Source organism: Phascolarctos cinereus, unplaced genomic scaffold (genome assembly GCF_003287225.1).
Source record: "Phascolarctos cinereus isolate Bilbo 61053 unplaced genomic scaffold, phaCin_HiC Scaffold_3;HRSCAF=262, whole genome shotgun sequence".
NCBI classification, from domain to species: Eukaryota; Metazoa; Chordata; class Mammalia; order Diprotodontia; family Phascolarctidae; genus Phascolarctos; species Phascolarctos cinereus.
Window position 1 is genome coordinate 33,139,524 of NW_027555736.1, and position 15,487 is coordinate 33,155,010.

General features: G+C 50.2%; 1 protein-coding gene across 3 annotated transcripts in view; it reads left to right on the plus strand.

Moving 5' to 3' along the window:
- Positions 1-15,487, plus strand: part of LINGO1 (leucine rich repeat and Ig domain containing 1) — a 507,290-nt gene that overhangs the window by 450,321 nt on the left and 41,482 nt on the right. The window contains exon 1 of one of the 3 annotated variants that reach the window (XM_020975160.2): positions 10,638-10,718. The exons of the other annotated variants lie outside the window; for them this stretch is intronic. Coding sequence (XP_020830819.1) covers positions 10,713-10,718 — 6 coding nt within the window. The 5' untranslated portion in view covers positions 10,638-10,712. Of the gene's footprint in view, positions 1-10,637; positions 10,719-15,487 lie in introns of those variants that run through there. 3 annotated transcript variants of the gene reach the window in all.

The window sequence follows — 15,487 nt, forward strand, 5'->3', positions numbered from 1 at the left end:
CCCTGTGCCTCCACTTCATAGACTTTATTCTGTGTTAGCATATAAGTCATTCTCAACATCAGCTGCCACAGGAATCCGGTCATGCACATGCTGCCCCCCAAATACCCTCAAACCTCATCACCCTGGGTCTCTAGGATCTTGCATCAGTCCCTCCCATTGCCCTCCCCTAGAGCCCAGCTCCCTCTTTTTTCTTTCTAGTCTCACTATTGGCTATGCCAATAGCCTCTCACTGTCTGGGACAATCCACTGTCCTGCACGTTCTGTGCTACTGTTCATTTCAAGTGTCTTCAGAAATCATCATTAAAAGAAATTTTTTAAAGAAACCCAATGAGCTGGTAACTGGCCAGCAAGGCATGAAACAGACAGTAGCTTTGCTAGCTACAGTGCCTGCTTCCCTTACCCAGTGGTCAGCATTCCCTTTGTCTCCCCTCTCCCATTCCTGGCCTATGGCCTTCTCTCCCAGGCTGGCCTGCACCAGCCATCCAGCAGCCATCCAGGCCCCTCTCTGTCCTTCTGCTATGATCCCTATCCATCTTAGCCCTAGATCTCACTCAAAATGAGACCTAAAGGCCTCATCAGACTGAATTCATCCATTCATCAATGGGGGCCTCCTTTCTCTATCCCCAAGCTAGGAAATATTATGTGGAAGAAAGAAGCTTGAGAAAACAGGTTGTCTGCTTTTGGGGAGACTTTTTTGGTCGGAAAAGCCTGAACTACATTCCCCTCAATATCTCCAATCCATTCTGTTTACTTTCACCAATTACTCTAGGTTTAAAAAATACCTACTGTATCCAACCGAACTCCACTGTGGAAGAGACAGGAAGACAGTCTTTGCCCTTAGGGACCTCTCAGTCTGGTTGGGGAGGCCAGAACCATGCACAGTGAACAATTAGAAAACAATTCAATTCAACTTGATTCAATTAGGCTTGCATTATATGTAATAAATTGGTAAATTGAGTGGTTTTTTCATATATGAAGCTGAAAGTTGTTTCCCTGAAACTTCCAATTTAATTTAATAAGCATTTATTGAGCACCTCCTATGTGCCAGACACTGTTAGGAAGTAGGGATAGAAAGACTAAAAGGAGACATTCTCTCCCTTCGCGAAGCATTCCCTCCCGCCTCAGTCACTGCTATTTATGCCATCTGAGGCTAAATAAAAACAAGTGGACCCCCTCTTTCATGGGACAGTCCTTCAAATACTGGGCATCCTAAAAATCTTGGTGCAGTTAAGCTTGGCTATGCTACGCTGTGCTTAAAAACTGCACCAAGAGTTTTGGGACACCTTGTACTTGAAGACAGATATCAAGCTTTCCCCTACAAGTCTTTTCTTCTGCAGGAAAAAAACCATGCCCTGTTCTTCATGCCATCCTCATATTGCACAGTTTTGCATTCTCATCCATACCCTCCCAATTGCCCTCCAATTTATGTCCTTCTTAAAATATGGCCACAGAATTGGTCACTAGACACTATATTCTACATGCATAAGGTTTGATCCAGGTAGAAGCCAGAGGATGGACACACTTCACTCTTTATTCTGGACAACGTGACTCTGTTTGTGCTGTTTAGGTCCAATAAGTTCTTCTGGCCACCACATCACATCAATGTCTGTTATCGAGTTTGCAAAGCACCAAACACACCTTCCCATGTTTTCACATGAACTATTGTCTAACCATGCATCACCCCCTCCCCATTTGTGCAATTGTTGTTTTTAGTCCAAGTATAAAATGTTAGTTATCCCAATTTGGTTTTATCTTCTTATATTCAACCCACTGTCTTAGTCCATTGGGATCTTGTTTTGGACTTCAGTTCTGCCTTCCAGTGTGAGGAAGCAATATGGTGGCACAGAAAAATTGCCAGATTTGAAATCCGAGATACTAGGCTCTCCAGCCTTAGGGCCCACCACTTCCCTTATATGAACCCTCTACACCAGCCAGTCTGGCCTCCTCCCCATAATTCCTGCTTCAATGCCTTGACTCTACTCACTCTCCTCTATGAAAAAGCTCTCCTTTCAGAGAGGTGAAAGCTTGTAGGTATAGAATGAGGTATGCATCACCAGCCACGGTCAATGTGTGGATTGGTTTTTCTTATTTCTATTGGGGTTTTTGTTTGTTGTTATTCCTATTAAAATAGGAGTGAGTATAGTAACAGGCAAGGAATTCTTGAGAAGTTTAAAAAAAAACAATTTTTTTTTTGGTGAGGCAATTGGGGTTAAGTGACTCGCACAGAGTCACATAGCTGGTAAGTGTCAAGTGTCTGGACTGAGGCCGAATTTGAACTCAGGTCCTTCTGACTCCGGGCCCAGTGTTCTAGCTACTGCGCCACCTAGCTGCCTCAAAATATACCAATTTTTAAAAAAGTTTTCTAGGCCTTCTTTCCCAAAGAAATAAGGCCACAGAACAACAAACCAAAATCCCAGCTCCACCACTTGCTAGGCACATTGGGGAGTCACTTCTATCCCCTGGGGCTCAGTTTCCTCACCTGTAAATTGATGGCTTCAGAATAGATGACCTGTGAAGTACCTTTCAGTTCTAAATCCTGATTCCCCCTTCCTCATGCCTTCAAGGCCCATATTAAGCCTCACCTCCTCCAGGAAATCTTCCTTGGTTGACCCAACCCAACCCATATCTTCTTCCTCCCATGAAGCCTTCCCTTATCTGGCCTTAGCATGCCAAGTCCAATGCTGTGAGTTATCTTTACATGTGTATAAGTATTTTCTCCTCAACTAGATTGGAAACTCCCTGAAGGTAGGAGGCCTTCCCCTTCTATTTCTCCCACAGAACCTGATGTGCTCAGGGACTACTGTTGGATCTGCTGGAAGTAAGAGTGAGATGAGAGATTCTAAGAATGTCCACATGGAATCTTAGGACAATTATATGAACTTCCAAAGCCTGAGAAGGGCAGGAGGCATGCACCATTATACCCTTCTTCCCTGAGAAGACTGGAACCCTAGACATTGAATCCTAGGTGCTGGTGTCCTGGATTGGGCATAAGCCAACTATCTGGCTATAAGCTGCCCACACCTACAAGCCCAGTGGAATAAACAAGGCTGAACCTTGAATGGAACTGGAGTACAGGAAGTTCAGGATTAAATTCATCCTTGATACATGAATTAAGAGGGGGGGAAAGACAAAAAGATAAGTCTATGAATTGTTTTCTTTTATTTTTTAGGCAATTGGAGTTAAGTGACTTGCCCAGGGTCACACAGCTAGTAAGTGTCAAGTGTTCGGTTTGAGGCCAGATTTGAACTCAGGTCTTCCTGACTTTGGGGCCGATGCTCTATCCACTGCTCCACCTAACTGCCCTTGTCTGAATTGTTTTCTTTAGAAAAAGTCAAGCAAAATGTGAGACCTGTCAAAATATTTTGGAGCTACCCAGTTTTCCAGAGCTGAGGCCCAGGCTGCGCCCTGAGCTTGCCATAACAATAATCCTTTGCGCTGAAGAATGATCTCACCTTCTGGCAAAGTGTATTGCTTGGACCAGCACCAGGTGTTTACTGAGGGATTTAGTTCCCCCTATTTCCCAAGGCCATCCATCACATATTCACAATCCCTGCTCCTTGTCACTGACAGGTACTGCACTGCTGTGCCCGTCACAGAACTCTGCTTCTGTACCTCATAGAGTAATCATAACCCCCAAGACTTGGGACAATACTGTCCAGTGGGAAGAGTAACTCAAGACCTAAAAATGATTGTGTCATAATCTAGCCCACTTATGTATATAAGCATTGCCTGTACTCCAACATGTTAAGCCCTCCTTCTCAAGAGGGGGAACTTCTTTGCATGCAAGTCATTTTCCTTACTCTGAAATAAATTATACCACCATTTTATGTCCTGACATACCTGTCTCTAGCCTGCCCTGTTCAGCTCCAGCCATTCCCAGGTTAGAGATCCGTCTGGTCTGGACTACATTCAAGATTCTGTTAACAGACCATATGCATATTGTTTCCCTTACAGAAAAAATAAAATGCTCTAGCTACATATTGTTTTCACTAGAGAAATAAGGTAGTAGAGTGGTCTGTGTATTTTTCAACTGAAGAAATAAGACAGGTTGGTTATGTATTATTTCTGTTGGAGGATGCAATCTCCTTTAAGGCAGGCACAGCCTCATTTTTTGACGTGGGTCGCACATACTCTGAAGGTACTCTCCCAACCCCAACTGGTACTAGCAGGTACCCCAATACATAGCTTCCTCATCTCCATCTTAGTTCTAGATCCAACCCAAAGAGGCTAAGAGGGTAGTATCTTTTGTAAAACTATAACTTATAAGCCCCTACTGGTATGCTCCCCCTTTGATTATCAGTTAATATTAATTATTCAGCTAGAATTAGTTAACTTTTAGAAAATGGTATCTCCTAAGGTGGCCTAGTACAAATAGTTGATACAAAATACACACACACACACACACACACACACACACACACACACACACACCCAGAGAGCAAGAGGCTCAAGGTTAGAGCATATGAGGTAGAGTAAATGGTGGAAGTCCCTTTTTACCCCTTCATGGGGTTCTCATGAATTTCACCGTAGGCATGGTGTGGCTTCTCTGCTGATCTCCTTGTAGAGTTTTAAAGTTGCCATTCCTCAGTGAATCGAATTTGTCCTTAGCTCCCAAGGCAGCCACCAAGTCAGGCATTTCTGGGATGCTACTAAGACTAGGATGCTGATGGCAAGTCAACCTTTTGAAGTTTACAAGGTCCTCTTCTGAGCAAGAGGGAGGGAAGAGCAAAGGAGGTGAGGTGTTCTTCTCTCCTTCAAACAGTTCTTTCTCAAATGCTAAGTTCAAGGTTTCCAAAGTAGTTTACTGGTTTTATGTAAGCCCCACAGGGTATGACCAAATCCCTCAACTAATCCAACAGATTTTCTGTCAGACCTAGTTGAAACACTTTTGATTGATTCAACGAGGTATTCAGGCTTGTTCACACCTAGTTCACACCTCTGATTGATTCGGTAGAGGTGTGCTTTCAGATGATAAAGGTATGGGGCTAAGTGGGGTAAAGTGAATGACTGACTCAGTTGCCCCTCTCCCCACCCTTGAACTTGTATTCCCAGGGCTTTTAGCACGATGCCTGGCAGCAAGAAGGTAAATGCATGTTGAATTGAACTGAATTGGGGGGTGCACAGGAACAGAGAAGCACTTTGTATGCATATTGTTTTCATTGGAGAAATAAGTCTGCAGAGTGGTCTGTGTATTGTTTCTATCAGAAAAGTAGGACAGTAGGCTTGTTTATGCATCTACTCATTTGGAGAAATAAGGCAGCACCATGGTTGGTACCTGGGCACAGTTCGCCCTCTAATCCTAAGTAAAAGACAATGAGCTGATTCTAGATCCTCCTTCTCTCTCTCTCTTTCTCCCTCTCTTTCTCTCTCTCTCTCTCTCTCTCTCTCTCTCTCTCTCTCTCTCTCTCACACACACACACACACACACACACACACACACACACACACACACACGTACTTTTCATCTCCCCCAGCTCTTGGAAAAGGCCACACCATAGTCACCCCCATTGCACAGATGGGAAACTGAGGTATAGAACAGGGAAAGGGCGACTTGGGGGCGTAGAGACGCCCATGGCCACATCGTGCGTCAGTCCTGGCACTGGGAATAGCAGCTCCCCACACACCCCTCCTCTCCCTAAGAGCCAGGCTGGGCAGCCCAGGGTTTCTGGCTGAGTGGAGTTACGCAGAACCCATGTCTATTCTTGTCTTGGGTGGTGGGAGGAGTGGGGGAGGGGAGACTTGGGAACAAACTCACAAACATCACCACAGGGCCTCACGTCTTGGCACGAGAGCAGAGGTGCCAAGGGAAACTAGAAGGGCTGAGAAATTAATGTCTTAGTATTTGGAGCAAATGAATTGCATCTATAGCTTGCCAGGTGTTCTAGTTAAGGACAGGTCCCACAGCTGGGCACCCCGGTCAGTGGCATCAGTTCAGTCTGAAGCTGGGTGGGCCGAAGGGGAAGTGCTCTTTCATTCCTAGGGAAGGGGATATGTGTGTGTGTGTGTGTGTGTGTTGTGTGTGTGTGTGTGTGTGTGTGTGTGTAAAGGGTTTATCCCTCATCATTCTCCATCACCTTGTACAGCTTATTCTATCACCCCTGCTGGACCTAGTCAGACTTTGCAGAAGGGTAGTCGTGTGTGTGTGTGTGTGTGTGTGTGTGTGTGTGTGTGTGTGTGTGTGTGTGCTGAGTATGGCCAGTCCAGTACAAGATATTTTCTCATCTACCATAAATGTTTGCCTGATGGATCTCCACTTCATCCCATAGATATTAGAGGAGCAGAAAAATAAAGTTTATCCTCTATTCATTCCCTTAAAATTGCAGGAGTGGGAATTGAGTCTATAATTTTCAAGGAATTTGGAGTCAGAGGATCTGGGTTCAAATCCTGACTGTCATTTATTATCTCTGTAAGCTTAAGCAAATCCCTTCCCCCTCTACAAGCCTCAGATGTTTATATAGATCTCTTTCAGCCGTAAATCTAATAATAATAGCTGGCATTTTTTAGAGGTTCACAGTTTGTAAAGCATTTTTACAAATATCTCATTTGATTCTCATACAGCCTTGGGAGGTAGATGCTATTATCCCCATTTTACAGATGAAGAAACTAAGGCAAGCAGAGGTTAAGTGGCTTGCCCAGGATCATACAACTAGTAAATATATGATTTGAACTCTATTCTTACTGATTCCAGGTCCAGCGCTCTTTCCACTGGACCACCTGACTTTATTTGCCTTGCTATGATCCTTTGATCCTTGTGGTACAGAAAGGCAGAGCGGAAAGGAGTCATGGATTGATGATTCGGAGACCTAGGTCAGATTTCTTGCTCCTTTGCTAATTTTGTGACTTATACATGTCATCTCACTTATCTGAGCCTCTGCTTCCTCCTCTGCAAATGGTACAATAGCTACCTTAGCCTTGCTTGTCTCAGAAGGGAGCTACGAATGAGTAAGGGAGCAGAATGTAGTGAGGAAAGCATCACATAGGACCGGGCTTCAAGTCCTGGCTCGGCCACTTTGCCTCTTTGTGCTTCAGTTTCCTTATCAGCAAAATGAGGAATAATAGCTGTTGTATTGCTGAATTCACAGGGCAATTGGGAGAAAAGTCCTTAGTGAATCTGTAAATGCCCATGAAATGTGAGGTGCTCCTCTCTATGTGGATCTGCTACGATAAAGAATGCAAAAGTGCTTTAAAAAGTAGTAAATTCCATTTCTGCAGATGACCTGTTATTATTAAAAACAAGCTCAGCCCTTGGGTGGGTGAGGAGCTGTCCCTTAAGAAGTCCAGAGTGCAGTGTTAATGGATTCCAGATGTTCCATCCATCCAGATGTTCTTAGTACATCTGGTTTCAAGGAGATAAGCAGCATCTTGCACTTTCTCCAGCAAGGAGGGAAGAAAGGAAAGGATGGGGGGCGTTAAAGACTTGTCCTTGTTTTAAAATAAAGAAACCATATGGGAGAAAAGAGGGAGCAAAGGAACATGGGCTTTCAAAGTGGAAGGGGTCTTAAAGATCATTTCTCCAACCCTCTCATTTTACAAAGGTGGAAACTAAGGCCCAGAAAGGGGCATTAACTTTCCCAAGGTTGTACAGTAAGGAGCAGGATGGGGCTGCAAACTCAGGCCTTCAGACTTTGTCGTTCCAGATAGGTTTTAGGGGAGCTGATAGCCTACACGATCTGGAAGCTTAGGCTGCAGATATTTGCTGGCCCAAAGACCTAGGGGGAGGGGCTTAGGAGAGACTATCCTATCTGACTCAGTTACCAAATTGTATATCTGATTATCCAATGGGAAGCCTAGGTTGGGACAGAAGGAAAATCAGGTAAGACCCCTCCATTATAGGGATCTCTACCACTGAGAAACATCCTAAATAGGTAACAGCCGGCATGATTTTCAGGGAGATCCTACCAAGAATTTGATAATGGTGTGGGCTAGATCATTTTCTGATGGAGTGATCTTCGAGGTCAGTACTTGCCATTGGACAGATCCACAGCCAGAGCTGTGGGTCTGATAACGATCTCTTCTGGGTGCATCTACCTACCTGTGCTTGGCCCTTAGCCTGGAGGCAGCATCATGGCCTGAGAGAGTGCTGGGTTTGATGTCAGAAGAGGTACCCCAAAAGGTGCATTTGCTGCTCAGCTACTGACTCTTTGGGTGGGACTTCGGGACAATCAGCTATGCTCTCTAGGCTCCACTGAGTTCACCTTTAAAACAAGGCAAGGGGGAGGGAAGAGGGGGGTTTTTAATTCTCTTCCATTTTGAGCAGTCATTCTAAGGTCTGGGCCTCAGTTTCCTCATCTCCAAAAGGACGGAGATGGATTAGGGAGCCACTTCTGCGATTCGAGGCTCTCCCCAGATCAACTTGCCAATTTTTCCAGGCTGATTGAGTCCCTCTGCTGGCCTCCAGATAGAAATAAGAGAGACCACAGCCACCCAAAGAGGCTCTGTACTGCCCTCCTCAGGGCTTCGGAGAGACTAGGGTCAGGAAAGCTACCCACCACCCGGTTTGGAGGTATACCATTAGCAGGAAGCTGAAAGGCGCCCTCTAGCTTGAGCAGTCCTTGGGTGCCCCCAGGGCCCTCCCTCCAGCAATCCATCTGGGCTTCCCAAACCTCAGCCTTCCTCATCCTTTCCTGACACGTTTTTTCTTCACTACTGGTTTCCATAGTGGGGAAAAGACAAAGCCCAAAATCTGGAGGACAGGAGGGAGACCCCTAAAAATGATTTGGTGGAGGGGAGAAAAAAACAGTCTCCCAAAAAAGACTCTGGACCTCTGTTTTCCCAACTGTAAAATGAGGGGGTCCAGCACAGTGCATACAGTAGAAGAAGCCTCTCCATGGGAGCAAAGTGGGGTAGGAAGGGAAGATTCAGTATACCAGAGCCAATGAGGAGCCTGTGACCTACCATCCTAGGAGGCTAGCCTCCCTGCCCTCACCACCGGCAGGAGAAACACCCCAACAGATACACACACACACACACACACACACACACACACACACACACACACACACACACACACACTCCCTTCCAAACCTAGGTCTCACAAGGAACTCTCTCACATACGGGTACTCATTGATACAAAAACATATTTAAAGGGAGAAGATTCATGGAAGGCCCGGGGTAACACTGGATCCGGGGCTGCATCCCCAGAAATGCCTGGAAAAGTTGGCCTCAGGAAGGGCAATGGTGGAGCCACCTTGCCAGGAGCTGTGCAAGGGTGTGGAAGTGTGGGCATAAATTTGATGCCTTTGAAATGTCTGGACGCCCTTGAAACTCGGGGCCTCGGGGGAGCCCGAGCAGGTGACCCAAACTCTTCCCCAACCCTCTTCCTCATCATCATCATTTCTCTCTCTCTCTCTCCAACCCCTAGGCCTTAGAGAATTTTGAGAGTGCCTTGATGTGGTGGAAAGAACACTAGATTGAGAATCAAGAGACTCTGGGTTCTAATCCCGACTCTACCACTGATTTTAGAAACAAGTCCCTTTTCCCTAACTCTTAGTTTCCCCGTCTATAAAAATCAGCGACTTGGACTAGATTATCCTTAATTAGGGTCTCTTCCAGCTGGGAATCCTCCGATCTCGGGCTCCAATCCCTAGACATTTATCGCCGCCGGGGTGGGGGCTGGGAGGAGTGTCCAAGCTATCTCGCCCTCACCCACCCTCGGGAGAAGGATACCTAGGCCGGGGGGGGGGGAGGTGCTCGGTGAGTTTCTCCTTACCCCCCACCCTCCTGGTGGCTTTGCAGCCGCGCCCCCCTCCCCCGCCCAGCCCCCTCCCTCCACGTCCCTCCCTCTCCCTCCTTTCCTCCCTCCTGCTCTCCACTAGAGCCCTCGTTGGCTGGCTGAGCCTCGTCAGAGCGCGGACGGCTGGAGATCGAGCGAGCGGCAGCAGCCGCGGTAGCTGCGGGGTGGTAGGCTGCGGCTGCAGCCCGAGCCCGAGGCGGAGCCGGAGCCGGAGCCGGAGCCGGAGCCGGAACCGGAGCCGAAGCGGGAGCCGGAGGCAGGGAGGGAGCCGCATCCGCAGCCGGAGCTCCGGACGCTCCCGAGGGCCCCTCCCGGGGCGCTCCGTCGGACCGCGGGGGCCGGCTCCGGGCCGGGCAGGATGCGTCCCCGCTGCCCGCTGGCGGCCTCCCCAGCCCGGTTCGGGATCGGGATCGGTAAAGGCAGAGCGCGCGGCCTCGGGCGCGCCCAGCGGGAGCGGGAGCAGGAGCAGCGGCCAGCGCCCGAGCAGCAGCCCGAGCGGGGGCGACGTCGGCGGCTGCAGAAGCAGGGGCGGCCCCGCAGGGCTCGCTGAAGCCGGAGCCGCCGCCGCCGCCGTGAGGCCCGGTGCCCCGCGTCCGAGCTGAGCCCGAGCGCCCGGAGCCCGAGCCCGAGCCCCCCGAGCCTTTGGAGCCGGAGCCTGCGGAGTCCCCGGAGCCCGAGCCCAAGCCAGACAGCCAAGGCGCGGCTGAAGCGGCTGCCGGGCCTGGGCGCACGGGAGCCGCGGGCCACCCCGGGGGCACGGCCCCGCGCCGGCTCCGCTTCGTGCTGGCCGCAGGCGACCCCGCCGAGGGTGGACTCGCGGGAAGAGGCGGCGGCGGCCGAGGAGGAGAAGGAGGAGGAGGAGGAGGCGAAGGAGGAGGAGGAGGAGGCGAAAGAGGAGGAGGAGGAAGAGGAGGGGGCTGGGGCTGGGGGGAGACATGCGATTGGTGACCGAGGCTGGCGGACGGACGGCGAGCAAGAGATGCAGGTGAGCAGTGGCCGGCCACGGGTTCCAGCCCAGCCCCGGGATGGAGGACGGGAGGGCGCCGAGAGAACAAGCGAGCTAGCGAGAGGAAGGAGGAGGAGAGAGCGGGGAGCTCCTGAGGGGACGGCCCTCCTTGAGGGCAGCCCGCAAGCAAGGCAGGCGCTGCCCGGGGGGAACAGGGCACTCCCCTCCTCCCCACCACGGACCTTTGCCAAGGCCTGGAGCTGCCGTTCCCTTCACCCACCTATTCCCCCCCGCCAAATACCCCAACCCGGGTCGGCAGCGCCCTCCTTCTGGTCCCCCAGAGCTTGCTCGGAGAAGCTGGGCAGAGCAGGGCTGCGCCCCCTACGCCTTCCTCTCTTCCTCTCCTCCCCACAAGGTGGACTCCACTCCTATCCCTGACGGGGGGGGGTCCGCCTGGCTTCGCTCTCTCTCTGGCCCGCTGCTGGCAGTTCGGAGCCGGTGGCACGGGAGAAGGGGAGGGCACATTCCCCGCAAACTGGAGAGGGGACGGTGTCTCGCTGTAGGATGAGGGAGGCACTGTCCCTGAGGTGTTGAAGGCTGCTTGTGCTAAATGGGGTGGGGATTCGCAGTGCCTCCAAGCTTGCGAAGGACCTCTCAGCTGGGGGGACTGGCCAGTAGGAGGTAGCTGGGGAACCGAAAGGAGCGATGGGCCCTGGGCTGTTCTTGGAAAATCCAGTCCTGTCCTGCCCTCCTTTCCCTTCAATTCCCTCCCTCCCACACCCTCCAAAAACATGTATTTTTTAAAAATCGCAGCTAGAGACTCGGAGCTGAGGAGCCGAACCGCTTCCCTCTCTCCCTTTTCGCCTTTTCCTTTCCAACCCTAGCCCTAGCCCCTGAGATTGGGACTCTACACTGTGCCATCTTCCGTGACACTCGAATTTCTTATCTCCTGCCTATCTTCAGCCTACTCCCCTCTAAGGTACCTCCCTCTCCCAGAGAGGCTCCTCTTGTCTGCTCTGAAGTTGTTTCCCATCCCTCCCCCCATCATTAAGCCAACCTCCGCCTCCTTCCCTTCCTGCAGCTCTAGCCTCGGCCCTCACTGTACCCCTCGGTGAGCCGGTGATTTTTGAGGGCTGGCCACAGGCACAAAGCTTCCCAGGGGGGATCGGGACACTTCCTTCCTCCCCACAAAGGTTTCCAGAGCCAGCAGCCGCCACTCCACCCACCCACCCATTCCGGAGGCAAAGCTCCCTTCCCTTCCCGGGTCCCTCTGCCTATCAGCCTGTGCTGAGAGCCAGTGGTGTGTACTAGGCACAAAACCAAAAGCGGAATTAAACGAGGTCCCTGCCTTAATGTCCCTCTCTCCCCCTAGCCTAAAGGGCTGTCTCCTCCTCCGGCAGCATCCTCTCGGGAAGAGAAGACTGCCCTACCCAGGTATCTACTCCCTTCTACCGGCTCCTTCCAAGCTCCTAGCTTCTGGACCCCACCCCCTGCCTGCTCCAATCTAGAAGTTTGGGAGAGAATTAAGGGGTGGCTGGGAAGGGAGGAAGGAGGGAAAGAGGAAATGAGGCAGAGATGGAGGAAAGGCTGGATGAAGGCAGAGGCTAGGAAGAAAAAAGCCCGTTAGAAGGACCCTTGGGAGCTACCCTAGCCCCTGTGAGGAGGATGGGAATTACTCTTCCTCTAGCTTTTGTCCTTCTAGTGATGACTTCTCCTTGTCCCCACATCTCTCTGCCCCAGTTTCCATCCTGAGGCAGAAAAGGTGGGGGTGAAACAGCCACCATCCATTCTTCCCCCTATCCCCTTGGAGGCTGCTGTCTCTCTGTTCCCTCATTTTTGCTAGCTCAGTTCCCCCTTCCCCCAATACATATCTTTCCTGAGCGGAGTACTAGGGTTCCCCCTTTCTTCCATCATTCTACACCCCCAACAGGCGTGATTGATTCTGGGGCCATTCAGGACAGATAGAGTGAGCCTAACCCCCAACTTCAACACTGGGGAAAATTAGGATAGGAGCAGGAGATCCAAGTCAGGACGAGAGTGAAGAAGCTGGCTTTCCCCACTCAGGGCGGTCCCGGCCCTGGTCCCTGGGGGCTTGCAGGCTGCAGGATTCTTCTCATTGTTCTCCCCAGTCCCTCAGTCCACCGCTGGGGGAAGGAGGGAGCCTTCTCTGCCATGACCAGAAGGTGCCTCTGCTTTGCCAGTCCCTCTTTCCCTTTCTAGTCCCTCTTTCCCTATCCAGTCCTTTTAATCTAGTTGGTCCTCTCTGTTAGAGGCAGAGAAAGAGATGCCTTGAGCTTTGGGGTGCCTTGGGTTCCCTGAATTCCCCTTTCCCATCTCCCAGAAGCCAGAATGAGGCTGTGAGGGGCTGAGCTCAAACTTCTTGAACCTAAATGAGAGGTAGGAAAGGAAAGAGGGATTCCTAGGGCCATTCCAGTCCCAGTCACAACCACAACCTCCCTGCCACTGGGAGACAGGAAATGCCATCTCCAGCAAGCTCCTTGTTCTGGGCTCCACCATCACCCCCTGAGCTGCCTAATTTTTCCCATTCCTCAGGCCCCATCCAGAGCAATTAGTTTTGCCTGTAGCCACAGCTCACTAAGGCCCTGAGCCCACCCCTTTTCAACTCCGGTGACTCTTTGCCAGCCCCAACCCCTATTTCTTCCCTGCATTTCCTAGGACCCCCACATCAGCCTTTCACCAATAGGAGTGGAGAAATGAGAGTGGTTCTGTCTCCCTGGTTCTTGAGGGGACCTCATTAGGGCTGGAGTGCAATGCGGGCAGTGTTGAAGTTGCAGCTCTCCCCAGATTCCCCAAGGGCAGGGAATGGGGTGGGTAAGTTAGACCTTCACTGGCTAGCTTTGTCCTTGCTGCTTGGCGAAATGGGAGGGGGTGTTGGGGTGGCATGTCAAGGAGCTGGATGAAGCCAAGCATTTAGAGCTGTGTGTGGGTGCTCCTGACACTTGCCAAGGATGGTCAGGCAAGGGTCAGCAGACTGGCCCCTTCCTCTGCTAATGCTAGAAGAGGCTGGACCCGTATTCCTCACTGGCAGATCCTCACTCTGCCAGCCAGTGAGAGTAAGGACATAAGGCAGTGACTGAAATTGTTCAGTCCTTGCCTGGGGAAGGAAAGAGTTGCTTACAATGGCACACTGCTTGCTTCTCATGGGCAGGGCTTAGTGGGCTGAAGGGGCACATGCCACCGCTTCTCAGCAACCTCTCTCTCTCCACACCACACACACACACACACACACACACACACACACACACCCCAGTGGAGCTGAGCACAGATTGGGCACACCCCAGATTGGGGGTTGGGCATCCCCAATACAGAGTACCTGGCTTACATTGAACTATGTACAGGGACTGGGGAAGAGGAAGTCACTTCTGGGCAAGCCCAGACCTTGGGACCTTTTTTAGGACTTGTTAGAGAAGGGGGCAGTCTTCCAGGGGAGGCAACCCCACCTGTGTGAACAACAACTGAAGAAACTTAGAGTCTAAGCCTAGTGCTTGGCCTCTCTGCCCAGGGAGAGCATCTCTCTGTCTTCCTCCTTAAGGACGGGTGAAGGGAAATGATGACAGACAATAAAGGATGGGCTCCCTCCTGCTAGCCCTAACTCCTTCTTTCTTTTCTTCTCTATGACCTCAGGATGTCATCCCCAAATACAGGTCTTCTGAAAAGGGGCAATTCACTCTACCTTCTTACTGCCAGAGATCCCACAAACCTTTGTACTCTTACCTCCAAACACCCCCCTTTCTCCAATTCCTAGCACCTGTAGGCATGCCGGCTGCATCTAATCTACTACTGCCCTCTAGGGGCCTTCCTGGATAGTTAATGCTTCTGGGCAGTGGAATGGCATCCTTTTCAGCAAAGAAATGGGATGTGGGATGGTTTGTGTGCTGTTTCTAATGGAGGGATTAAATGAAGGAATTGACCTGGGAGGGCCTGTGTATTTTCAGCAGATAATCAAGAAAAGGGGAAGATCTGCTTTATTTCCATTGGAGAATCAAGGCAATAGGGAGTGGCCTGAGTGTCTTCAGCAGAGAAATGAGGAAGTAGAATGGTGATCTCTGATGTTTCTATTGGAGTAATGAGGGAGTGAGAAGGTCTGTGTCTTTTTCAGCAGAGGACTGGGGAAGCAAAATGGTCAGCATTTTCAGGAAGGAAATAATAATTATAATAATAAATATTTGTATTTATACAGTATTTTAAAGCTTTCAGAGTGCTTTCCCCACAACCATTGTTGTTTTTTTTTAAGTATCATTGTGGCCATTTTAGAACTAAAGAAACTGAGGTTCAAAGGTAGATGGGGAGTGATTTGCCTCTGTCATACAGCTGATAAGTTTTGGATACAGGATTCTTTTCATAGCCCTAGCAGAATTTAACAATGAGATGCATTTACATTCAGGAGTGAAGGGATAGGATGGTTTGTATTCTTTCCATTGGTGGGATGGACCATTCATCATTTTCACCAGCCTAAGACAGTGCGTTGTCCTTTAGAAAGAAAAGGCCTCACCCAAAGTAAGGAGAAAAAAATGAAGTAGAGGGATGAATTCACTCCCCTTCCTCTCTCCATCCAAGAGAAGTGGGATGGCACTTTCTTCTCCTTATGCAGCTGAGTGATCCTGGAAAAGTCATAATGCCTCTTTGGGCATCAGTTTCCTCATCTACAAAATGAAGCCTTTTTTCCCCACTGGAAACTTGGGCTCCACCCCTGGAACCTCTCCGGCTCTAACAGCTGAGCTTTACCTTGCCCAGACCCAAACCACCACGGGCCTATCCTTCCTCCTCTCCAGCTCTTCTTTATGTCT